This window comes from Miscanthus floridulus, chromosome 13 (assembly GCF_019320115.1).
Source record: "Miscanthus floridulus cultivar M001 chromosome 13, ASM1932011v1, whole genome shotgun sequence".
NCBI classification, from domain to species: Eukaryota; Viridiplantae; Streptophyta; class Magnoliopsida; order Poales; family Poaceae; genus Miscanthus; species Miscanthus floridulus.
In genome coordinates, this window is record NC_089592.1 from 73901032 (window position 1) to 73926338 (window position 25307).

Here is a 25307-nt window from a genome sequence, read left to right on the forward strand (position 1 = left end):
ACTCATGGTAAGAGCCAGTCTAGTTGTGCCTTATTTGATTTTGAACTTTTGATGAATGCCAATGTCCAGTTCCTGATAATTGCAAGGCAATTTGTATTATTCAATATCATAGGGAATGGGAAGCTAGGATATATAGAAGAATATTTTAGTAAGAAAGATATTTCGAAGAGTAGTGGTGGAACTAAAATAGAATTGGGTTGAGCAAAAATGAGCATGGATTGAACTTAATATGGATGACATAGTTGTTGCACAGGCCTTCGAACGCCAACTAATGAGTTCCGTTATGGTATTAGGGATGGTGCTATGAGAGCATATCTACAAATCAGTCAAGTGAAGTATTTGGTCATGAGTTTCCACAAACATAGGGTAAAAGTTAAAAAGGAGGTTTTGTGGAATCATGGCTTTTGATCAATTTGATTGGTTATAGTATTGTATTCACAAGGATGCTACATATTGCTTGTATTGATATCTCTTTAAGCCACAAAAAAAAGTAATTTTGGTAATGATACATTCACCGAAGGTTTAAGAATTGGAACAATGCAAAGAATGCTTTCAAGGAGCACACTCAAACAAATGATGGCGCGCTTTCATAGTAATGTGAGGAAACATGCTCTTGATTTTGTTTAAAAAAAGAGAGAGAAGCAAAGTGTGTAGAAGAGGACACATATAAAGCTCATTTAACTATAGCATTGCTGGATTTCTCCTTTCATAAGCTCTTGCGCCTTCTGCGGACATGATGAGTCTAAAACACCAAGGAATAAAGGGAACTTTCTAGAGATGCTTGAATGGTACAGAAGGTTTACTCGATAAAGAGATGGGAATAGATTTGAATGTCACGGTGTGGCTTTACAATGGTTATGGTAGTTCACCTTGATACCAGGTGCATCCATAGGCTTACCCATGTGGCTGCACTCCACATGAAGCCTTGGTTCCACCGCAGTAGGGTTTCATAGAAAAGGCTGGGACCAAAGCATCCCACTATATAAGTTAAAAAAGTAAAGTAGATGGCAATCACACCTTACACCGTTGAACATCATTCAGACTCGAGACAGCTCCATGGTCGAGTTGCAACTTGGTAACTCCAATTGTTTTTTTTTTTTTTGGAAATGTCAACGGGGGGATTGTTACCCACCTAAATTTTATTTCAAAATTTGGAGGTACAGGTTACATGTAATTCCTATTGTTGTCTTAAGGGCATGTTTGGCTGCCGGCTATACGCTACCACACGCAGTTGTGGCGGCCCCTAAAGCGCGGCGCAAAAATTGGCGCCAGATGTGGCATGGTTTTAAACTGAAAAAGTAATGGCTGTAGCACCGGATGGCCTGAAGTAAAGATGAGCAACGGGCCGGCACGGCACGGCACGGCCCGAGCCCGGGCCAGGCACGGCCCGATCGGGCTCGGGCCCTTTTGGCCCGCCGGGCCACCGGGCCGTGCCTGAACAGTCCACCGTGCCTGTCGGACGGCCCAGGCACGGTCCGTGGGCCGAATATCGGGCCGTGCCAGCCCGTTGAGCCCGCGGCCCACTGGTCCATCGGGCCGGCCCATAGCCCGTTACACAGTAAACACCATATTTAACAGCACAATCACAGGTTCACATATTCATATTTAACGATCACAGAAACACCGGATGACAAAATATTTGAGCTTTTTATGCAATGCCGCCTCATTAAAAAACATTCTAGGTAAAACTCACACCTCGTGAGATAAAACCCTAGAAAGGAAAATAGTACGACCAGCTCAATAAATTAAAACGGGCCTCCACCGGGCCAGCCGTTGTAAAACGGGCCGTGCCGTGCCGCCCGGCGGGCCGAGGCCTCAGCCCAAGCCCGGCCTGCTACGGGCTTCGGGCCGGCACGGGCCCGGTTAGGGTTCGGGCCGTGCCGTGCTCGGGTCGGGCCCAATAACCGTGCTTTGGGCCGGGCCTTTGGCCCACGGGCTGCATGCACATCTTTAGCCTGAAGTAACCAAATAGCAGCTTTTCATTCACGGCACGCAGCAGGTTAGGCATGGCCACGCGCGCGGAACCAAACTGTTCCATCTACTAGACTCCGCTGTCTTACCAGATGTTAGATGTTAGGACACATACATGGAGTATTAAATATATACTATTTACGAAACTAAATACATAGACTAAGACTGTTTTGCGAGATAAATTTTTTAAGCCTAATTAGTCCATGATTTGACCTACAGTGAACATGTGCTAATAACGAATTAATTAGGCTTAATAAATTCGTCTCACAGATTACTGACGGACTCTATAATTTGTTTTTTTATTAGTATTCGAACATCTCATAAGACACTCCCACGTAATATCTCTTAAACTTTAGTCCCTAAACACCCTCTCTTGGTTCACTTCATGTGAAGACAATGACTGCAGGCTGCCGATCCTAAAATCTGTGTGAGAACGATGGAAGAAAAGTAGTCACAGTAGTTCTGCTGGATTCAGCAGGAGTATGTTAGATGTCTGACAAAGAATCACTTGATCTTGTCCGGACAGAGATGTGCCTTCGATTTAGGGATATGCTTGGCAGGAAAATCTCTCCCCTGCCAGCTGCTTTGGTTGCTTTTCAGCCTGGCCACGATTCCTCCTGTCGTCTGAATCTCCAGCAGCCCGTAACTATATCCATAAGAAGAATGAAATAGTACATCCCATCGCGATCCATTAGACCACTACTATGAACAGAGACGCTACAGATCACATACGTACATTATTATCATTATTATTAATAGGATCGTCATCCCACGGTGGTCGCATCACAAGGCCAAATTATTAGGGAGGAGACTAACAACTATTCTGAACTACAGTACAGTATAACGAAGCAAAAGCTCAAAGTAGAATTGCCAAAAAAAATCAGCTAAAATCGACACCGTTCTTTTTTTTTACACCTGTCCAAGAGCTCAGATTTTGGCAGCGAACTCGATCCCCTCCTCCTTGAGCACCTGGACGTCGGCCACCGGCGGCTGCGCCCTGGCGACCCTGGCGATGGCCTGGTTCTCCTCGGCCGACCCGCCCTCGAGGAACACGCCGACGACCTTGCCGTTCTTCACCCAGTAGCTGCCGAACTTGGGCTTGGCCGAGGCCGGGTCGTTGTCGCCGAACAGCACGTCGTCGCCGACGTTGTCGCCGTAGAACTGCCACGCCACGTCGAACGACCGGGAGTAGAAGTAGGGCAGGTAGTCGTATTCGGCCACCGACTCGCCGGACTCCTTCGCCTTGATCGCCCTCACGGCCTGCTCGGCCGACTTCCGAGCGTGGTCCACGTGCTCCACCCTCCTCTGCTCGTTGTAGAGCTTCAGAGGGAAGGTGGCCACGTCGCCGATGGCGTATACTCCGGCAACACTTGTTTCGAAGAATGCATCGGTCTGACAAGAAAAAAAGATGTTAGCACAATATCAGGCAGGCCACATAGATGCTCATCGAGATTCGGACATGTCTTCTTTTTTATGAAAGAGAGGTTCGGACAATTCTGCTGTAATATGGGCCTATGTTGAACTGAATAAAGAAAAGCAAGAAATGAACTAACCTTGAGTCCACCTTTCTCCTCATCAACTTGGCCTTTGAAGAGACCCGTCAATGGCCTGCCGCCGACGCCAACAATAACAATATCAGCGTCGAGAACACTTCCATTCTTCAACTTCACTTTGGTGACCTAGCATTCATTAAGGTGAACGTTAACATTCAGAGCACACATTGCGAAACTGAATCTGCAGAGTGTTCAGTGCTCACATCTCCGTTGGCATCAGCGTCGAAACCAACAGCAACAGTGCCCTTCACAATCTTGATTCCTTTGTTAGTGTAGTAGCCCTCATAAAAATGAGCAATACCAGCAGTGAAGAGACGAGGCACTACAAGAGATCGAGTTCAAGATGTAAAGAAAAAGTCAGTTATTGTTTCAGATTAATTCCAGAGAATGGAACATGCGTGATAAACTTTCAGGTTAACGGGACATACTGCACCAGGGTTCAGGATACACCATGGTCACATCAAAGTTGTTGACTTTCAAGGCTGCGCTAAGCTCAAGCCCTATGTAACCACCTCCAACAATCACAGCCTTTCCATCCTTCTTTGCTTGCATAGCTGCAACGAACTTGTCGGCATCTGCAATATCCCTTAGATACAAAATGTTGTTGGATTCTGCTCCTTGAACACCAAAATCAGTGAGCTTTATGACCTGAACACAAAGACAGAATATATCATGAGTAACCCAGGTAACAAGTTCCCATTGAAAAAGTTACGTAAAAGGCAATCTCCTATGTTTTAGGAGAAAAATTGCAGTGAGAACTAACCGAGGAGCCAGTAGCAATGAGCAAGGTCTCATATGTAAAGGTATCCCCAGCTGCACTGGTCAGAGTCTTTGAGGCAAGGTCAGCCTTCACAATCTCAGTGCTCAGGATCAGTTCAATGACTGAAAACAAACATAATAAGCTCATGATCAGAACTGTGATAAAGTAATGCCTTTTACACATGTTTGTTCAAGCTGTCAGATAGACTACTCCAGAGGCCAGCTGCTAAGTAAGGTGGCATGCTATATTCAGGACCCCCAAACACAAAATAAATAAAGAACACTTGATCCTGGAGATGAACATTTCCCCAGCTAAGCAGGCACAATTCAACATGCATTTTAAATCTGTCATAGTTGCAGCTGAGTGCAAAACTCATCATTTTTATCAGAACAGTCATAGTTAGTACTATCCCGACAACGGAACTACAAGTGCAGGGATATTGATCAATTTGAGTGTAAAAGAAAAAAAAAATATATCAAAATACCTGTGCACATATGAAATATTCAATAACTAGTATATATTCCAATAACAGACTACAAGTGCAGGGATATTGATCAATTGAGGAACATCATTAGGGGAGGAGTAAAGGAGAGATTACCTTTCTCTGAGTACCATTCAGGAAGTAGCCTCTCTCCACCGCTGCCCACACACGTGTGGAAGCCTGGCAGTCTTGCGGCGTCTGTTGACAGAACATGGACAAGCATCGGGTATCAGTAAGAAATCATGCGTGCGAAGTATCATCGAAAGCAGCGAGGGGGGAAATTTCTTGGACTTACTCTGAGGGAAGAGGTATCCCTTGCTGAGTGCAGGGCGCTCATAAGGGGCCACCTGAAAGATGAAGGATCAAGTTAAGCAGAGGCATCGCCACAAAATAATCAGCTGCAGAACAGTTATATATAGCAATTAAAAGTAGCAGCATATTTTGGAAAAGGATAGGGTATTCGATTCGATATTCTTGTCTATCTGCTTGTTGAGTTGGCCTGAACCTGAAATGTCTATTTGCCGGCGGCAACGATCCCCAAAAACAAAAGATCCTGAGGATTGGTTATGGGTTGAAGAAACGTTCACATGATATTTCAGAGTCCAGCTTGGCAGCTTCCCCAATTTAATCACCAAATTTCAGGCGGGTGAGCGAAGAATCAGTGTGCGGAATTTCAGAGTCTAAACTAATTAGATCTCAGGATGGGGAAACAAAAAAAAAGTTGAAGAAGAAGATCGGGGATAACTAGGTAGGAACAGCGAGCAAATTGAATTAGTTTGGAAGGGGTGGAGGCACGAGTAACGTAGGAGCCCAAATGGAAGCTCACGGCACGGACGAGGATTGCGAATTGTGATTGATTAGTACGCATACAAGAAAAGAAAAAAAAAATCGGGAACAATCATGGAGGAATGAGGATGCGCATACGTACCGGTTCCTTGGAGATGATGGCGAGCTCGCCCGGGTTGACGCCCTGCTTGGCGAACTCCCTCGCCGCGTACCCCTGCGCGCAGGCACCCTCGTCGTCAGCTCAGGCGGCCGGTGATCGGCGGCGACACACGAATTGAATTGAAGGCACGCAGGGAGAGGGGAAAGGGCAGAGGATGCACGCATGCACGTACCGCCGCGACGCCGCCGCCGAGGATCACGTACTTGAAGTGCCTGGCCATCCCCCACGGTCAGGCAAGCAGGCAGAAACGAAACGAGACGATCGCGAAGGACGCCGACCGACGGAGACGGTCCTCGCGCTGCAGACGGAGACGATCGACGGGTGGAGGCGGAAATGGAATGGAATGGATCGAAGAAAGTCGCACGACGAGGCGGAGACCGCGTGCGTTCGCTCACTTTTTATACACGCTAGGGGGGGGCTTCCCTTTCGTTCCCGATTGGCCGCTTATTCCCGACTCCCCGCTGGCGTTTCGCAGTAATGCAGGCGCCACCGCCACGTGGCACGGTCCCCGGCCGAACGAACGTGGCGTTGCGTGTGATACCCTACCCAACCACCTCCGCGGCAGCACGCACGAGCAGATACCCTACGTAACCACCTCCGTGATCCCATCCCGGCGGCTTTCTCTTTGACCCGTCCACGAATTGATCGCGTCAGCATCTTTGAACCCCCATCCTGCTCACACTTGGCTTGGCTGATTGCACACCTCACTGATGACGTCGGGACGCCACGAAAGTAACTAACCGACTGGTGCCGATGCAACGATACTATTTTTATGACTGACTGACTGAGTAATTGCGTATATACGATAATAAAATAATCATAATCACTCAGCAGCCGCTGTTGTCATAGCAGCTCTAACAGAGTTGATAAAAATAAGTTGGTTAAACTCATGATTTAGCCAACCTCTAAAATAGAAACCCCAGCCAAAAAACAGAAAACTCCAACAGCTATTCCAACAGGGTGAGGCGAATGGCTAGCGACACATGCAAGCTATATCTAACATGCGAGAATTTCGGGATACATAACTTGCTATTTTAGAAAACTAATAGTTGGACTTTCTCTCTTTTTTAAAAAAATAATCAAATATAGATTACAATAGCTCTGTTGGAGTTGCTCCCAGCAACTCTTCACCTTACCTAATCAAATATAGATTACAATAGCTCTGTTGGAGTTGCTCCCAGCAACTCTTCACCTTACCTAATCAAATATAGATTACAATAGCTCTGTTGGAGTTGCTCCCAGCAACTCTTCACCTTACGGCTCCGTTCGCTCGGAGGAATTTGAAGAAATCTGGAGGATTTTATGAGAGAAAAACACAGTTCCTGATGAAAAAAAAAAAACGGATCAAACCACCGATACAGACAGGCCAAGCGGGAACACCAGCGATGCCCTCTCCCTTCTCCATAGTCCAGGTTCGCGGCATGATACACGGCGCGGCCGGACATTAGTGTAAACAAAGCTAGGTCGTCACCCTGCAGACAGCGACTACCAACCAAAGATTCCTCCCCGGTTTACCAGTTTACATTTGATGATGACGTACAAGTTGGGGGGAGATCAGGTCAGCGCCAAGACCAGTCAATGTCTACGACGCTGGCACGGTGGCCCCACGGCTGCCAAGAGGCAGTGCCAAAAAAAAAAAAAAAAACCTCCTAGTCCCCTCAGATGGCAACTCTGATGGGTACAGGTCCAGACGCCACGCCACCAATGGTCCAATCAGAATAGAAACGCAAAACCAGAAATAGCTCATTGGGCCGACTATATATGATTATACATTGGAGAACTGGACACATCTTCCTCTTACCATTGTCAAAAATTAAACAGCTACTGCGTTTTTTACTCTTTTTCTTTTCATTTCAACCTGCAAGATTAACTCAACGTTACAAAACTACAACCTTCTGCCCCACGACTCTGGAATCAAAAGCTAAACCTAAAATTCCTCAGGTACCATCGATCCTGATAATTGCAAGGTTCCAATAAGACGACGTCAAGAGCAGTGGAAGGTGTGCTCAATTCAGCACAGCATATAGCTGATCTCTAAGACTCCAGCACATCGTCTTCCACAGGTTAGCAATATGTCCAACCAAGGAGTGCAGGTACAATGTCCGAACCCTGCGCAAGGCACAAGACATTAGACAAAGACAACAGTCTATAAAATACAATTAATAGCACATGATTACAGTGGTTCACAAGGGGAAGAAATGCAAAAGAAACGCTAATTCAACTAAAGCATCAACCACTGAATGTATCGGGGCCAATATATGGTTGACGTGATATATCAGCAATGGAAACAACAAAAAGACAAACCATGCTCAAAAAAACCAAATTTCCAGATTTATTAAAGGAAATACAAGGAAAAATAGAAGAAACTGACCAACTAATCAGGTACGAGCTTATGTCTTGGGAACTGTAACATTCAAGATCTTTACATCTTGATATGGTTTGTCATTCTTGTCAGTCTTGACCTTCTCAATTTGCTTCAAGCACAAAACATTAAGTTAGCAAGAAGAAACAAGGAAATGCAGGGGCAAAAGTCTGCCACTAAATTGAAGTTGCAAACGCTGAATACCTGGACAACATCCATCCCTTTCACAACTCTACCAAACACTGTGTGTTTGTTATCTAGCCATGGAGTTGCCACAGTGGTGATAAAGAATTGAGAACCATTGGTATTAGGTCCCGCATTGGCCATGGAAAGTGTAAAAGGCCTATCATGCCTCAAGCTGCACAAAAAGCACTAGCAACATCACCAAACTAGAAGGGATGTCATAAGTAAACATATTCAAAAAAAAAAAAATACCGCATAGTGCTATCATAGAAAAACAAGGGTTTGGTACTCCCTTTTCTTGAGGGCAAAGCCAGTGGGTCATTTTTATTATTATTATTATCATTACAAACATATCAGAACCAGAGTAATGATATCAGTAAGAACAGTTGCATTAAGTTCTCTGAACATATATCCCACTAATATAATTTCAACCGTATATAGGTCTGCCACATCAAAATGGCACGAACAGAACAGGGTTAAGTATATCTGCATGATATTGCACTATCTCCTTTTCTAAAACAAAATACCAGATTAAACTTGTTGTCAAAGTTGTATCTTAACTCCGCCTATGGTGGGGCGCCTTTGGTGTCCCAGCATAGCAGGTCCCAAGCCCTGGTAAAGGAGGAGGGTTGTGTTAGGCGTGGCGAGCCAATGTAAAAACTTAGCCACTTTAATGGAGATGAAACCCGAAAGTAAATCGTTGGGGCGTAACCCTCTTAGCGACGCGCCATATCGGAACCCGGGTATGGTGTTAAATGGGCAAGGGCCGGGTCGTCACCCCCGTGACGTGCCGTGTCATGATCTAGGCATGGTGTCAAGTGACCAAGGATCGGGTCGTCGCTTCCTTAGTGGCGCGCTACATCGGCGCCCGGGTGTAGTGAAAAATGAGCAAGGGTCTTCGCATCTGAGTCGACGGGTGCGAAGGGTAAGGAAGCTAGTCGAACCAACTAGGATCCGTTTAGATAGTTGGAATGTAGGGTCACTTACAGGTAAGTTAAGAGAATTAGTTGATACCACGACTAGGAGGCGTGTAAATATATTATGCGTTCAAGAGACTAAATGGAAGGGTCAGAAGGCGAAGGAAGTGGACAATACAGGTTTCAAGCTTTGGTATACAGGGACAGTCACGAATAGAAATAGAGTAAAAGTTTTGATTGATAAGAGCCTCAAGAATGGTGTGGTGGAAGTGAGAAGGCAAGAAGATAGGATTATCTTAGTCAAGCTTGTCGTTGGTGATATGGTCTTGAACGTAATTAGTGCGTATGCCCCCCAAGTAGGCCTCGATGAGAGTGCTAAGAGACAGTTCTGAGAAGACTTAGATGGCCTGGTTAGAGCTATACCTAGTAGTGAGAAGCTTTTTATAGGAGATCTTAATAGGCATGTAGGTACTACAAGCGCAGGTTTCGAGGCAGTTCATGGAGGTTTTGGGTATGGTAGTAGGAATCAGGAGGGGGAGGAAGTGCTGGACTTCGTGGTAGCTTTTGACCTGATGATAGCCAACACTTTCTTTAGAAAGAGAGAATCTCATCTAGTGACCTTCAGTAGCGGACAACACTATAGCCAGATTGACTTTGTCATCGCAAGAAGAAAGGACAAACGAGCATGCTTGGATTGCAAGGTGATACCGGGAGAGTGTGTTGTTTCTCAACATAAGCTTTTGGTGGCAGATTTTCGTTTTCAGGTGCGTTTCCGTAGGGATAAACAAGCTAAGATTGAAAGAACAAAGTGGTGGAAACTGAAAAGGGAGACATCAGATGTATTTAGGGAAAGGGTTATCAAAGAGGGCTCTTGGAAGGAAGAAGACGACATAAACAACATGTGGGACAAGATGGCCACCAACATTCGGAAGGTAGCCTCAGAGGTGTGTGGAGTTACCAAAGGAAGGGGGCGCGAGGCTAAAGATACTTGGTGGTGGAACGAGAAAGTCCAAAGGGCTATTAAGGAGAAGAAAGAATGCTATAGACGCTTGTACCATGACAGGAATGTGGACAACATAGAGAAGTACATGGTGGCAAAGAAGACTGCAAAGCGAGCTGTAAGTATGGCAAAGGGTAGAGCGTATGAGGATCTTTACAAACATTTGAGTACGAAGGAAGGAGAGAAGGACATTTATAGGATAGCTAGGGTTCATGAGAGAAAGACACGGGACTTCAACCAAGTTAAGTGCATTAAGGATGAAAGGGAGCATCTCTTGGTGAAGGAGGATGAGATCCGACATCGATGGCAAGAGTATTTTGACAAATTGTTCAATGGTGAGAATATGGACACAACCTTTCAGTTGGATGACTCTTTTGATGACACCAATAGGCGCTTTGTGCGGAGAATCCAAGAATCTGAGGTCAGAGAGGCGTTGAAAAGGATGAAAGGAGATAAGGCGATGGGACCGGATGGTATCCCAATCGAGGTGTGGAGATGCCTCGGGGACATAGCTATAGTATGGTTAACCAAGCTGTTCAACCATATTTTTCGATCGAACAAGATACCTGATGAGTGGAGGAGAAGTATATCGGTAAGGGGATATTCAAAGTTGTACGAATTACCGGGGAATTAAGTTGATGAGCCATACTATGAAGCTATGGGAGAGAGTTATCGAGCATCGCTTGAGAGCAATAACGCGGGTCTCTATGAACCAATTTGGTTTCATGCCCGGAAGGTCACCAATGGAAGCCATTTGCTTAGTAAGACAAGTTATGGAGCGGTATAGGGAGAAGAAGGACCTACACATGATTTTTATTGACTTGGAGAAGGCTTATGATAAAATACCAAGGAATGTTATGTGGTGGGCTTTAGACAAACATAAAATCCCAACGAAGTACATCGGGCTCATTAAGGACATGTACAACAATGTTGTGACTAGAGTTCGAACTAGTGATGGAGACACGGATGACTTCCCGATTAGGATAGGACTACATCAAGGGTCAGCTTTGAGCCCTTATTTGTTTGCTTTAGTGATGGATGAGATCACAAGGGACATACAAGGGGACATCCCTTGGTGTATGCTTTTCGCGGACGATGTAGTGCTAATTGATGAAAGCCGGACAGGAGTGAATCAGAAACTGGAGTTATGGCGGGAGACTTTGGAGTCCAAAGGTTTTAGACTCAGTAGAACTAAAACTGAGTATATGAGATGTGACTTCGGCACTACTACTCGGGAGGAGGAAGATGTTAGTTTGGAAGGTCAAGTAGTGCCTAGGAAGGATACCTTTCGATATTTAGGATCAATGCTACAGAAGGACGGGGATATTGATGAAGATGTTAGCCATAGAATCAAAGCAGGGTGGATGAAGTGGCGGCAAACGTCTGGTGTCCTATGTGACAAAAGGGTACCACAGAAGCTAAAAGGCAAGTTTTATAGGATGGCGATTAAACCTGCTATGTTGTATGGTGCAGAATGTTGGCCTACGAAAAGACGACATATTCAACAGCTAAGTGTCGCGGAAATGCGTATGTTGCGTTGGATTTGCGGTCATACAAGAAGGGATCGAGTTCGGAACGATGATATACGTGAGAGATTAGAGGTAACGCCAATTGAAGAAAAGCTTGTCCAACACTGGTTGAGATGGTTTGGACATGTGCAACGGAGACCTCCAGATGCACCGGTGCGTAGTGAAATCATAAGTCAGGATAGTAACGTGAAGAGAGGCAGAGGAAGACCGAAGTTGACTTGGGTAGAGGCAATAAAAGGAGATTTGAAAGGATGGAATATACCCAAAGACTTAGCCTTAGATAGGAGTGCTTGGAAGATAGCTATTCACGTGCCTGAACCTTGATTGCTTCTGATGGGTTTCAACTCTAGCCTACCCCAACTTGTTTGGGACTTAAAGGCTTTGTTGTTGTTGTTGTTGTCGTCAAAGTTGTATCTTGGAGACAGTCAAAGCAAAAATGGATTCATGTGTTCTGATTAAAGGCGGGAAGAAAAAAGAAATTCTATGATTAAAGAACTTGTAGAACTCCTATTAGTACCTTATATGGGAAAAAATAAACATACCTCTTGTGAAATTCATCTTCAAATTCAGTGCCCCAGATTGATTGCCCACCAGTGCCATCCCCCAAAGGATCTCCAGTCTGAATCATGAATCCTTTAATCACACGGTGAAATATAAGATTGTCATAATAACCGTTCCGGCAATGGGTAGTGAAGTTTTCCACAGTTTTTGGACACTCTTCTGGATATAGTCTCAAGTGAATGTCACCCATAGAAGTATGTAGCACCTGAAATACAATGACAGATTTGTTAAGAAATTTCAGCCCCTCACAAGTTACAACACCAGAAAGAAATAACTCAGTTATCAAAGTTACATTCAAGGAGCAAGTGCAACATACCAAATTATCAGGCAATGATGTTGTAGCAGTTTTTCCTAGGTCTGATACAGACAAAAGCTCTTCTGGAGGTGGTTTTTCATTGAAAACATCTCTACCCTTAGTTGCATCTTCAGGCTCTTCCGGTTCCCTACGACTGGTAAAACAAAAGAATAACCATGTTACATAAGAAACAAGATATAGGATAATTTTTTGAAGAGGAATTTACCATGCAAAATCATAAACCAGCCAATGAAGGAACTCTCCAGATATGATTGAATGGCATACCTAAAGAGATATATCCGATGCTTCTTGAAAGCACAACAAAGCAGTGTTGGATCTGATAAGGGTTCCTTGCTATCATTGACATTAGCAGCTACTGAAGGTATTTTTCTAACCTTCTTGTTGCCTTTGTCTCCTTGGTATAATGCAATTCTCAGAAACCTCTCATTGTTCTCTACCTTCCCCAGGATGCGGGAAACCTTATTTGTGTGCAAATTTACAATCTGCACATGTATGATAGAGCTAATAAGTTTTACAGAAAAGATTTAATAACAATATAACCCATATACACAATCTGGCAATCAGCAAAAGCAAGGGAATGGTAATCATCCATTTACACAATCAACAAATCAAGAGGAGAAACATGAAAGAGCCCCCATCTTGACACACAAGGAACTAAGACAAAGCATGAGTCATTTTGTATTTGTTTGGACTTTGAACTTCCGGACTAATAACTAAGCCCTCAGTGCCATAATCTTCTAGTAAAACCATAAAGTTTGAGCACCAATCGACCCATATAAGATGTAAAGATATTACAGCATTAAAGAATCTCCAATAGAAACATGGTCATCACATATTTAAGAAAACAGAAGGAATACAATATATACATTAAAAAATATTTAAGTATACAAAGAACAAACTAATATAAAGGAAATTATGGGAAAGAAAGAAAGTGCAGCATACCTTTACACCCAAGAGGGTAGCGTAAATAAGAAAATTGCAGCTCTCATCAAAGACAGCATTAGGTTGTGGAACATTTTCTGTTTTCTCTATTTCCTTCTCCACAGCCATTCGTCGTCCAAAATCAATAGCCTCAAGGTGATACAATGGAACATCACTTCTTTGAAGATCTTGTGCCACCTAGAAATGACAATATTCATCAACTAAAAATAAGGATGCAATCCTAGAAATGACAATATTCATCAACTAAAAATAAGAATGCAATATGACAACCTGTGCTCTCCAAATATTTGCCAGGGGAAAGTTTCTTACCTCTAGGGACTCGTCATATACACGTCTTAATTTCCCAGTTTTGAACCAAAATACCCGTATCCTGCGATCAGGGGATGTGACAGCAAATTGAGTGCCATCATTGCTTACCTGAATAGCACCGGATCATTTAGCAGAGTTATTCAATGCATAATATGAAGGATAATACTGGCCATAGCCCATAATTTTAAAGTGTCAGATTGACAACACATTAGGCATGGTTTATTGTGTCCAATTATTTACTTTAATGTCATTTCTCAGGTAATCATATACATATTTCAGAATGAAGAACCCAAATCCACAAATTCAGATAGCATTATCTAACTGCTGTGCCAATAAAAAAGAAAAGGAAAAAGCATGTTGCCTAGCAGAACAATGTCATTTGAGTATACCCTTATGGTTCTGCAAAGCATTCAAGCCCGCTCCCATTCAGTAGTATGCCTACTTAATCTATTACTAACAAAGAAACAAGATATGGAAATCAATCTAGGACTAAGAAAGTACCTCAATAGCAGACACACTTGTCTTGCATTTCGCAATTTCAAATAGATTTGTATCTGATTTCAGGCGAAACCTCACCCTGCACAAAACAAGCAGCAATGTTGATTGAGTTGATGAATTAGTCAAGCGGAATAATTGTGGATGCCACAATGGGAAATCACAGGAATATGCAGACAAAGTGATATGATTGAATAAAAATCTAACCCAGAAACAACTAGGTAGGTTATTATCAAGCAAGGAATTCATAAGAAACAAGACTAAAACTGAGATAGTAATTATGCTATTCCTTGAACAGTTGCATGTCACTAAACATAATAACACCTAATTAGATTTCACTGAGATGAACATATACAACTTGTATGTTGTTCCAGTTATGAAGTTTTCAGTAGAAGTAGTGAACAATGCAAACATATGCTCAGGTTTGCAGCATTTTTCAGCACTCAGCACCATTGGAGAGTGTTTTCATGAAGTTAAATGTAAGCTACATAAGACAAGAAATAGCTGGAAACGAGCAATAACGTACTCATTTTCTGGAAACTTGAGGGTAGGAGACCAGTATTCCAACAGTCCTTTGGCATCAGCAGATATAACAACATCATGACTGTGGTTATATTTCATAACTTTGACAGGGCCACCATGAATCTGCAATTAAAGAAGCAGCTCATGGAGTAAGCATCCTATTGCAATTAACAGAAACTATACAAACAAGCATAAAAAGGAACAGAAGAATACCTCTTTGGACATGATTGGGTCATTTGAACCAGAATGGGTATCAAATATGTGAACAAAAGGTGTATTCCGGTCACTAACGGCAAGTTTTGGTTTAACATCTCCTTCTCGATGAACCCACTCAATAGCCCCAGGAACAAATGAGAGACGCATCATGAACATCATGTCATAGTTTACAACATCATATATCTTCACAGACCGATCGTTGGATATTGTGCAGCAAAGCAATCCATCAACACTCACCTGCATTAATGAATCATGCTATAATTTGCAGTCGTTCACATTACTAATAACACAGGCAGGAGCAATGGTAAGAGCAAGGAAGCCAAAGAATATTCTATGCATCATAAGATATGTAGCACGAATGTAACAGCCCTGAATCAACAAAATGAACTGAAGTATGTGCGCACTCACAGCTAGACCTTCAATGGGACTGAGATGAGACCGAAAATGTTTAGCAAATTCAATCCCAACAGGTTTCTTCTTCCAAAACTTCAGATGTCCTAAAACAGAAGAAAAGAAAGCCAATTAAGCTCCCATCTCTAAGACTGCAACAAATAGTGTTCCCTTTAATAAGTTCAATAAAATGAATTCCTGCATAGATCTAAGCTCTCAAGCAGTGCTGTTCACCAAGACTACGTCATGACACTCCACAGACTACAACAACAACAACAACAACAAAGCCTTTAAGTCCCAAGCAAGTTGGGGTAGGCTAGAGTTGAAACCCAACAGAAGCAATCAAGGTTCAGACACGTGAATAACTGTTTTCCAAGCACTCCTATCTAAGGCTAAGTCTTTGGGTATATTCCATCCTTTCAAGTCTCCTTTTATTGCCTCTACCCAAGTCAACTTCGGTCTTACTCTGCCTCTCTTCACGTTACTATCCTGGCTTAGGATTCCACTACGCACCGGTGCCTCTGGAGGTCTCCGTTGGACATGTCCAAACCATCTCAACCGGTGTTGGACAAGCTTTTCTTCAATTGGTACTACCCCTAATCTATCACGTAGGTCTTGTTTAGTTGGGTGAAATTTGAGAATTTGGCTACTGTGGCACTTTCGTTTTTATTTGGCAATTAGTATTCAATCATGGACTAATTAGGCTCAAAACGTTCGTCTCGCGATTTCCAACCAAACTGTGCAATTAGTTTTTTTTTCGTCTACATTTAATGCTCCATGCACGTATCGCAAGATTCGATGTGATGGCTATTGTAGCACTTTTTGGGAAAACTTTTTAGAACTAAACAAGGCCGTATATCATCGTTCCAAACTCGATCCCTTCTTGTATGACCGCAAATCCAACGCAATATACGCATTTCCGCGACACTTATCTGTTGAACATGTCTTTTCGTAGGCCAACATTCTACGCCATACAACATAGCAGGTCTAATCGCCGACCTATAAAACTTGCCTTTTAACTTCTGTGGTACCCTTTTGTCACATAGGACACCGGATGCTTAGCGCCACTTCCTCCACCCTACTTTGATTCTATGGCTAACATCTTCATCAATATCCCCGTCTCTCTGTAGCATTGACCCTAAATATCGAAAGGTATCCTTCCTAGGCACTACTTGACCTTCCAAACTAATATCTTCCTCCTCCCGAGTAGTAGTGCTGAAGTCTACTTGACCTTCCAAACTAATATCTTCCTCCTCCCGAGTAGTAGTGCCGAAGTCACATCTCATATACTCAGTTTTAGTTCTACTGAGTCTAAAACCTTTGGACTTCAAAGTCTCCCGCCATAACTCCAGTTTCTGATTCACTCCTGTCCGACTTTCATCAACTAGCACTACATCGTCCGCGAAAAGCATACACCAAAGGATGTCCCCTTGTATGTCCCTTATGACCTCATCCATCACTAAAACAAACAGATAAGGGCTCAAAGCTGACCCTTGATGTAGTCCTATCCTAATCGAAAAGTCATCCGTGTCTCCATCACTTGTTCGAACACTAGTCACAACATTGTTGTACATGTCCTGATTGCTGAAGCCCTAAATTTGAATTCAGCAATCACAGGATAGTATGTTTGCTATTTTTAATTTGCACATATTTTCCAGGAAAAAAATCAACTCATCATTAGGATAACACACGAAATAAGACAATACTCAGATATTGAGACGGGTATCAGAGAGATCACCATCTGCACTCCCAGTGATGAAGAAGTCAGCAGGAGATACCGCGACGTGCGTGACGACATCCCGATGCATATAGCTCTTCTCGTACCTGCGAAACAAAACACCTTAGTTAACCAGCTCTCAGCGACGGGCGCCACCAAATCCTGACCCCCAAATGGCGAGGAGGGTGGCGAGAGCGCACATGGCGGCGGAGGGGAGGGCGTCGAGGAACGCCTGCTCGAACTGGAGCGGGCGCTTCTGCCGCTGCTTCGCCGGCGCAGGGCCCGGCCCGATCATCTCATCCTCCTCCTGCCCAACCGTGGGGGTGGCCACCGCGCCATTGAGGTGCTCCCGCTTGCTCTCGTGCGCACCACCGTCGTCCACGGTTGTGCTCGTTATGGTGGACTGCTCTGTCGTCTCGCTGACCGACGCCATCGCCGGGCTCGTGCTCGAGGCCTCTGCTAGGGTTCTGGGGATTTGGGGGACGGGGGACTGCGTGAGCTTCACGAGTGACTCGTGATGATTGTAGAATTTGCGGGGCTTTTTGGCAAAAAGGCTGCGCGCGGCCGCCCACGCCTCTAGGCATATGGCCTTTTGTTAGAGAAAGCCCATCAGGCCCAGTTTATCGCGGCCCAACCTCAAAGACGAACGAGTTAAAACCCTAGCATGTAGGCACAAACCCATGGGCGTCGCCATCCCCGGTGTGCCACGCCTCGGAGCTCACTGCGGCGACTTCGCTCCCTGCCTCCCTCTTCAGCAATCAGCACATCACCTAAGCGCAACCAAATGCTCTCCGCCACCATCGCCGCGCAGCCGGCCGCCGCCACAGCGCTGCGGCGAAGGTGCCCGCTTCGCCCTCGCCAGCCACTCTGCGCTCCAATTGGAACGGCGGCGACGAGGCAGTGGATGGCAACGGCGAGGCTCTCGGTCACAAACGCGCTCGCTAACCTATCCGTTGAGAGCGCCCCCGCGGCGCCTCCCAAGCTCTCGTTCCCGATACTGGTAAGGAAGTTTGGTCGGCTCTACTTTGGCTGTGGACTGAGGTTTCTATTATGTTTCGTTTAAGTATGCCAATCTGGTGTTGGGATTGAGTGGAGGACAAATGGTAAAATGGATGAACAAGTGATGACTGTTGGTGTTTTTCATTGCGTTATTAGGGGACGATTTATTCTTCAAAAAATAGGACGAATTGCTTTATTAAGGCAATATAACACATACTAACTGCCTGTTCAGATAAAAAAAAACTTTATGTATTTCCGCATATTGATGGAGTAGGGGAGAGGCAATGGTAGTTTGATTTTTTGTTTGTGGACTTGATGATTTAAACCAAATTTTAGGCATCTACACAGAGCGGGAGCTCTCTGCACTGGTTACGCCCTTTTATTGGCCTTTCAGCATTTCAGCACCATACACTGTGAGGCAATGTTGTCAATGAACTGATATAAGCAATATTAATTGTACATAAGTGGCTGAAGTCTGTTTAGAGCAATTAGGCAAATATACTAATATACTATACAGTTCTAATGAATCATGCGTACTTTGCTTCATGGAAATTAGTTGCATGTGGAACTCTTTAGATGATTGCTACTTCCTCTGTTCCAAATTGTAGATTGTTTCAGCTTTGTCCTAAGTCAAACTTCTCTAGTTTTGATCAAGTTTCTAGAAAAAATACACAAACATCTACAACATTGATTCATTAGGTACACAATGAAATATATTTTGATAGTGCATTTATTTGATATTGCAGATGTTAATATATTTTCCTATAAACTTTGCCGAAGTGAGGCAAGTTTGACTTAGGACAAACCTAAAATGACTTATTGAAACAGATGGATTACTATTTATATAAGAAATTTGATTATTTCCTTAGCCTCAGTTGTTTACCCATTGATAAGTATCTTTCATAATTTTTTCAGTCTGGACATTGGCGGTGAATCTGTCAATTTCTGAAATATTAAAGAAAAAATTGAGCAAAAAGGTCCATGCTTTGTTTGTGTATCGTGGCTGGTGCTTCTAAGTTCCATGAACTCCTAGTTAGGTGGCTTGCCCCAGATGCTTAGCATTGGGTGCTAGTCTGGTCGTCTTTCTAATTTTTCCCTTGTCATGCCTGCGTCGTTGAAACTTAAATGTGTGTGTGGTGTGTGTTTGGGTGGGGCTGTTTTAGCCTCACCCTGTTTGTACCTCTTTTCTCCCTTAATGAAATGGCATTCACCTCTCGTGTCATTCGAGAAGGAAAAAGGGTCATACTTGGATGATACTTTCTCCATTCCAAAATGTTGCTACTGGCATAGCTACGTTAGGGCCATCCAGGGCTCTTGCTCCCCTTTGCCTGAATATACGCCTGCTGAAAGTCTGCGTGGTGCTGCATGCCTGCATGCATGCTGAAATCAACTCCTTGCTGTCCCATATAGCCTATGAATTCTTTATGGCTCTCTTTGTTCAACCAAGTACTATACGCACACATGCCACACATCATCTCATGTTGAATTTGTTTGCTTGTCTCCCTCACAGACAAGGGTACACGGCAGTACGGCACACAATAATATTAGCTAGCAGTAGCAGCCGCTCATGCAGCCTCATTATCCTGCACTTGCTAGCAGCCGCACATGCTGAGTGGATCGCAACTCGCAAGTATACTAATCTGCCACCGGCTATTGATTTGCCCAGTCTACTTTGACGTGCTTATTGTTTCTTGCGCTAGTTGTAGTTGTTCACTTGTTCATTGCAGTCAGTTTAGTTTTACATAGAACTAGTATATTGAGTAAAGCACAGTTGAATTGCTAGTACATTGATGCACAGTGGTAAAGCAAATTGAAGGGGATTGTGCTTCCCTTGTGGGTGCATAGACTTAGGCCATACAGGGTGCATACATGGTGGAATTTTGATCATAATCACTGTTTTTACACTTTTGAAGAGGTGGATTTGCACCCTCTAAATGCTAATAAATTGCTTTGCCCCTGTTGATGCATATGTGTTACTATGTTGTCGGAATTATATTTCACTTACTACAGCTCCGTTTATTTGTGCAGGTGAATAGTTGCACTGGAAAAATGGGAAAGGCTGTTGCTGAAGCAGCTGTCTCGGCTGGTCTTCAGTTAGTTCCTGTATCATTCAGTGCCATGGAGGTCCCTGATGGAAAGATTGAAGTATGTGATAGAGAAATTTGTATTCATGACCCATCTGAAAGTGAAAAAATTCTCCCTTCCATTGTTAAGGAGTACCCAGATCTCATAGTTGTCGATTATACTGTGCCTGATGCTGTTAATGGTAAGTGTATTAGTAATTCCTATTGAAATCTATGTGTCTATTCTTCTTTGTTAACATGCTCTGAAGAATTTTTTTCTTCCATAGTCAATTCTGGATTACTTATGCTTATTACATTACCATTAGCAAAAAAAGGGAACTGGTTCACTCAATCTGATATTTCCTGCCCATTTCTGATTTTGTGAATGAATATCCATGAGAAGTCTAATTTGTACTAATTAAGTAGTTTGTTAAATGATTTTTTGAAAATGAATGAGGATCCAGGGATCTTATTATTGTTCTGTTGTTATTGCCTATATTTTATTGCCATTGTGTAATAGAGAACGTGATTATCGAGTTAAAAAATTGCTTTCCTCCTTGCTAGAAGACAAAATCTCGTTTTCTTTCATCTTATCTCAGGCTGCTCAAATTTAGGAGTATACACATATACTTATTTGTTATGACCATGAAAACAAAAGTTTTGTTTATGCCTCAATGTTCTTTATTTTCATATTATTATTCACCATTCTTGCTGCTTTTGGTGCTTTATTTGTTATGCAGCCAATGCTGAACTCTATTGCAAATTGGGTTTGCCATTTGTAATGGGCACAACTGGTGGAAATAGGCAACTGTTGCACAAAACTGTGCATGATGCAAATATTTATGCTGTGATATCCCCACAGATGGGGAAGCAGGTACAATTATTATCATCACGTGGTCAGCACTTATTATCATCATGTGGATAACATTTGAACCATTCTTGATGGTATAACTTCTTGATTTTTTAGGTTGTTGCTTTTCTTGCTGCCATGGAAATTATGTCAGAGAAATTTCCTGGTGCATTTTCAGGTTACAAACTGGAGGTATAGTTTGATTCCTGCCCTAGAAAAATTAATGTTGTTATTTTTTCCTTAGTTCTAATACTAAAAGCTTGACTATTTTGCACTCACTGCCCTTAATTTTTTTTCTTTTATTTGGGCACAGTAAGTTTTTGTTAACACACAAGCGGATTACATATCATTTCATCAAGAAAGAAGAGAATACAAAGGGGAGTAGAAATCCACCCAAAACGCGCACCTAAGACACACCCCTAACACAATTTATTTAAGGAAAAAACTGAAGCAGCAAGCCTATTCCAGCAGAAAGCGGCCATCAACCACACGTCAGCGGCTCTAGCCTGCTTCAAACGACCTGGCAAACATCTGCTGGAGACCCTTTGCTCCAGAAGCACACCATAGGATACACTCTTTAGTGACTGCTTGCAGCACCATTGTGACATTTGGTTTTGCCATTGAAGACAATCGTTCCGATGCTTCCGAATTTCCCAAGCCACAACGTAATAAGTGAATCAAACCCCTTCCTCATCTCCTTGACTAATGATGATTATTGTCCCAAAAGCATCATATTATCACTGTCTTCAGAAAATTATTTTATGTTGTATTGGCACACCTCCACAGGTCATGGAGTCTCATCAAGCAACGAAATTGGACATTTCTGGGACTGCCAAGGCTGTTATCTCTTGCTTTCAGAAGTTGGGTGTATCGTTTGACATGAACGAGGTATTGCTTAAAAAAATGTTTACAGTCAATTGTTTTTTTCCTAACAATACTTGTGATGCTTCTCCTAGGAAACAATACTCGTGCCAACCTCTTAACCTTGCTTTTCTTTGTAGACTTTTCAAGTCACATGAATTTCCAGAATAGCCTTGTTTGTTTCTGCTTATAAACGGATTCTTGGTGAAAAATGCGAGAAATCAAACGCCTCATTTATTCCTGCTTTTTCTGACTGGTGCTTCAGAACTTTGAACTAGCAAAATCGAGAATTGGGACTCAAAAAAATCCCCGTGGTACGGCGATTATAAGCGAAGCGAGTCAATTATAAGTGGAAATAAACAGGGCCATTACGATTTAAACTTAATCCAGCTTGTTAATCTAGTAGGGTGAGGTTGAGTATCACCCCCATCCTCCAAATTACCTGTATCAGGCCTTTGTTTGAGTGCGCTTCTGACTTCTGTAGTGTTTTGGTCTTCAGGTTGTGAATGCATCAGTTCATAAACAGACAGTACTATGTGAAGATGTTCATTCGTTCTTTCTAATGCAGCAGATCAAGCTTTGCTTACAGTGAAGAAATTTATGTTGCTTTTGCAAGTGTACTTTTGTCACACTGGTCTGCCTGTTGTTGTAGGTAAAGCAAGTTAGGGATCCTGAGGAGCAGGTAACCTTGGTGGGTGTCCCAGAAGAACATCTCGGGGGTCATGCCTTCCACATGTACCATCTCACTTCACCTGACGGGACGTAGGTTTTCTTAACCCTTTTCTAGGCATTTTCTGTTTTTAGGGCCTTGCATAGGGCCATGAGCAACTAATTACCCTTGCATTGCAGAGTTTCCTTTGAGTTTCAGCACAATGTATGTGGCCGTTCAATATACGCAGAAGGAACTGTTGATGCTGCTATGTTTCTCTACACAAAGGTGAGGATCTCAACGCTTTGTTGTTTCACACTGGTCCGAGGTTTTTACTGGAGGCAGGTAGAAGTTCACTTTCCATGCTATCGCAGATAAAGTCGGGGGCGAGCAAGAAGTTATATGACATGATTGATGTCTTGAGAGAAGGGAACATGAGATGAGATCCACGCTGGCGTCAGATGAGTGCTTATGTACCAATTTGCAAGCTCAAGTCCACCGTGAATTAGGCTACTTTTCCAATGTACCCTTTTTTTATTGGAAAGACTGGTGGAGATCCCCACAGTACCAAAAAATTTTAAATTTAGAATGAAAAGAGAGTTCTTACAAAGGTCAGTCTGGGCGTTCGGTTTTAACCGACAATTCGGTTCGGTTAATTCGGTTATTTAAAACTTCGGTTTTCAGACTTCAGCCCCCGATCGGTTCTCCAGAAAATAGGAAACCGCAGAATTCGGTTTCGATTTTTTCTATTTGGTTTTCGGTTTTAACCAAAATAACCGAAACTCTAGAAAACAAGCTTACAAGCTTACATAAATTCAAGCACTACAGAAAACAAGCTTACAAGCCTCAGTGATATATTAGTACAGTGTATGAATTCAACAAATCAACAAGCTTACATAAATTCAACAAATCAACAAGTTTACAAGCCTCAAGACAAGTAGACAACAGTACACATCAGTGCTGAAGTACAGAATAGAATTACATAAATTCAAGAGTTCTTCATTATTCAAATAGAGAAGTAGCCGCAGGCCAGCAGCAGCATCATATGCCAGGATCCATTCCAGACACCAAGTGGGGAGACAAGTACCGGACAGAATCACATTTGAAGTACTACAAGCATCATATGACTGGAGGTCTGGAGCATCAGCAGTCCACAGTCCTGCAGCCATCAAGTGATCTCAGTTAGTGAATCTCAGCAGTCCAAGAAATATTAAACAGATGAATGTACCTTTTACCAGGTGATCAGGAGTCAGGACTCAGTAGCTGTAGTAGCTTTCTTAGAAATGGACAGGCCACCAAGTTCTAAAATAAATAAAAAATAGATGATCTAAGTTAGTACAGTGTATGAATCATGAAGCACATTAGAAGCAACTAATAATTTAATATGTTACATTCCTCAAGCAAAAACATTTGTTCGCTGTCCTCTTCAACACTAACATAGTTTCCTCCACGAAGCCAATCATTTGCACAAACGAGGCGCTCAACCATTTTTGGGGTTAGTGAGATCCTAAAGTCATCAAGAGTTCGGCCACTAGCACTGAAGGCTGACTCAGAGGCAACTGAGGTGATAGGAATCGCCAACAGATCACGGGCCATTCTAGATAATATTGGGAATCTTGTTGAATTAGCCTTCCACCACTTTAGAATGTCAAATCCTTTTGTGTCCAGCTCATTATCTTCTGATAGATACTTGTCTACCTCATATTTGACAGTTCCACCCTCCCTATTAATCTGCTCAGTAATTACTGACATCCACCTACTCACTCTTGTGCTGGTTTCAGCTGATTCAGATTCAGTAGGTTGTGGTGCCTTATCTTTTAGGGCATACATTTCCTTGTACTCTTCAAACAAAGCACGAAAATAAGTGCTCACTGTATCCCACAGCTTTTCTCCTATTGCATCCCCAAACATTACCTTAATTCCCATTCTAATGCATTTTGAAAGTTTGTATCTAGGATCAATAGCAACACAGAAGAAAACAATGAAGTTGAGCAGCTGATCCCCCTTATCTTTCTCTCCTCTCTTCTCTCTGTCTCCCAACCTCTCACCATACTTATCTCCCCAGTACTTGTAGTACTTCACTAACATTCTCATACCCATTTCCTTACACAGGTTGTCTTCACTATGACACCATTCTCTCAGCAGAAGTAATACATCAGCAATCTCATGAAAATAAGTGTGAGATGTTGGACGACTTTGTACAGAAACACGGAGAGTGAGGTCATAAAAGTTTTCAAGAAACTCAGCCATCTTCCTAGCCTTATCTCAATCTGTTTTTATTGGTACCCCTGGACCATTCTCTCCTTCTAATTCTAATTTGTAGTATGGGTCTTCATCACTATATCTTTCAAATGCTTTTTGGTACTTCTGTGCAGCATTTAACATAAGGTAGGTTGAGTTCCATTTAGTGCAAATATCTAAGTTAAGAAATACTTTGCTCTGTACCTTGGCTAACTCAGCACATTTCTTAAATTTTACCAACCTAGATGTTCCACACCTGATAAACTTAACAGCAGCACGGACACGCTGAATTGATATATCAATTTCCTTCAACCCATCACCTACTATTAGGTTGATAATGTGAGCAGCACATCGCATATGCAGGTACTCTCCTTCAGCAAAACAACCTTTTGACTCATTCAAGATCCGCCTCACATTATCAAGTTTGACCTTGCTGAAACTATCCCATACATCAGATCTTAGAGCCATGGGTTT

The 25307-nt window shown here is 43.0% G+C and overlaps 4 protein-coding genes across 4 annotated transcripts; 1 reads left to right on the forward strand and 3 right to left on the reverse strand.

The window, feature by feature from the left end:
* Positions 1-2693: 2693 nt before the first annotated feature.
* On the reverse strand, positions 2694-6136 carry LOC136500610 (monodehydroascorbate reductase 4, cytosolic-like). Its single transcript, XM_066496005.1, has 9 exons — positions 5884-6136; positions 5694-5765; positions 5061-5112; positions 4883-4963; positions 4288-4406; positions 3953-4172; positions 3728-3846; positions 3525-3650; positions 2694-3363 (listed from the first exon to the last, which is right to left on the reverse strand). Exons 1-9 carry the CDS (start codon positions 5929-5931, stop codon positions 2899-2901), a joined length of 1302 nt encoding a protein of 433 aa, XP_066352102.1. The 5' UTR covers positions 5932-6136; the 3' UTR covers positions 2694-2898.
* A 1307-nt stretch (positions 6137-7443) lies between these two features.
* LOC136500607 (peptidyl-prolyl cis-trans isomerase CYP71-like) lies at positions 7444-17706 on the reverse strand. Its single transcript, XM_066496003.1, has 14 exons — positions 17371-17706; positions 17192-17277; positions 15472-15560; positions 15061-15300; positions 14852-14970; positions 14332-14407; positions 13831-13938; positions 13522-13698; positions 12844-13061; positions 12580-12712; positions 12245-12468; positions 8278-8431; positions 8083-8185; positions 7444-7820 (listed from the first exon to the last, which is right to left on the reverse strand). Exons 1-13 carry the CDS (start codon positions 17601-17603, stop codon positions 8102-8104), a joined length of 1941 nt encoding a protein of 646 aa, XP_066352100.1. The 5' UTR covers positions 17604-17706; the 3' UTR covers positions 7444-7820; positions 8083-8101.
* Positions 17707-17835: 129 nt separating this feature from the next.
* On the forward strand, positions 17836-23202 carry LOC136500611 (probable 4-hydroxy-tetrahydrodipicolinate reductase 1, chloroplastic). The gene is made up of 8 exons (XM_066496006.1): positions 17836-18170; positions 20198-20435; positions 20973-21106; positions 21200-21274; positions 21869-21970; positions 22596-22705; positions 22793-22880; positions 22967-23202. The coding sequence occupies exons 1-8, from the start codon at positions 17955-17957 to the stop codon at positions 23033-23035; spliced, it is 1032 nt and encodes a 343-aa protein (XP_066352103.1). The 5' UTR covers positions 17836-17954; the 3' UTR covers positions 23036-23202.
* Positions 23203-23963: 761 nt separating this feature from the next.
* Positions 23964-24842, reverse strand: LOC136500028 (zinc finger BED domain-containing protein DAYSLEEPER-like). Its single transcript, XM_066495471.1, has one exon. The coding sequence runs from the start codon at positions 24840-24842 to the stop codon at positions 23964-23966; it is 879 nt and encodes a 292-aa protein (XP_066351568.1).
* Between the last annotated feature and the right edge of the window lie 465 nt (positions 24843-25307).

What these genes read in the sequence shown, in the direction of transcription:
- LOC136500610 (XM_066496005.1), bottom strand. Translation starts at nt 5,931, where the DNA reads ATGGCCAGGCACTTCAAGTACGTGATCCTCGGCGGCGGCGTCGCGGCG. An exon ending in TCGGCGGCGGCGTCGCGGCG is followed by an intron (nt 5,766 to 5,883) that starts GTACGTGCATGC and finishes GCCTGCGCGCAG; the next exon opens with GGGTACGCGGCGAGGGAGTT. An exon ending in GTATCCTGAACCCTGGTGCA is followed by an intron (nt 3,847 to 3,952) that starts GTATGTCCCGTT and finishes GATCTCTTGTAG; the next exon opens with TGCCTCGTCTCTTCACTGCT.
- LOC136500607 (XM_066496003.1), bottom strand. Translation starts at nt 17,603, where the DNA reads ATGGCGTCGGTCAGCGAGACGACAGAGCAGTCCACCATAACGAGCACA. An exon ending in CATCACTGGGAGTGCAGATG is followed by an intron (nt 15,561 to 17,191) that starts GTGATCTCTCTG and finishes CTTCTGTTTTAG; the next exon opens with GACATCTGAAGTTTTGGAAG. An exon ending in ACCCAATCATGTCCAAAGAG is followed by an intron (nt 14,971 to 15,060) that starts GTATTCTTCTGT and finishes CTTTAATTGCAG; the next exon opens with ATTCATGGTGGCCCTGTCAA.
- LOC136500611 (XM_066496006.1), top strand. Translation starts at nt 17,955, where the DNA reads ATGCTCTCCGCCACCATCGCCGCGCAGCCGGCCGCCGCCACAGCGCTG. An exon ending in TTTCAGGTTACAAACTGGAG is followed by an intron (nt 21,275 to 21,868) that starts GTATAGTTTGAT and finishes ACACCTCCACAG; the next exon opens with GTCATGGAGTCTCATCAAGC. An exon ending in CTATGTTTCTCTACACAAAG is followed by an intron (nt 22,881 to 22,966) that starts GTGAGGATCTCA and finishes ATGCTATCGCAG; the next exon opens with ATAAAGTCGGGGGCGAGCAA.
- LOC136500028 (XM_066495471.1), bottom strand. Translation starts at nt 24,842, where the DNA reads ATGGCTGAGTTTCTTGAAAACTTTTATGACCTCACTCTCCGTGTTTCT.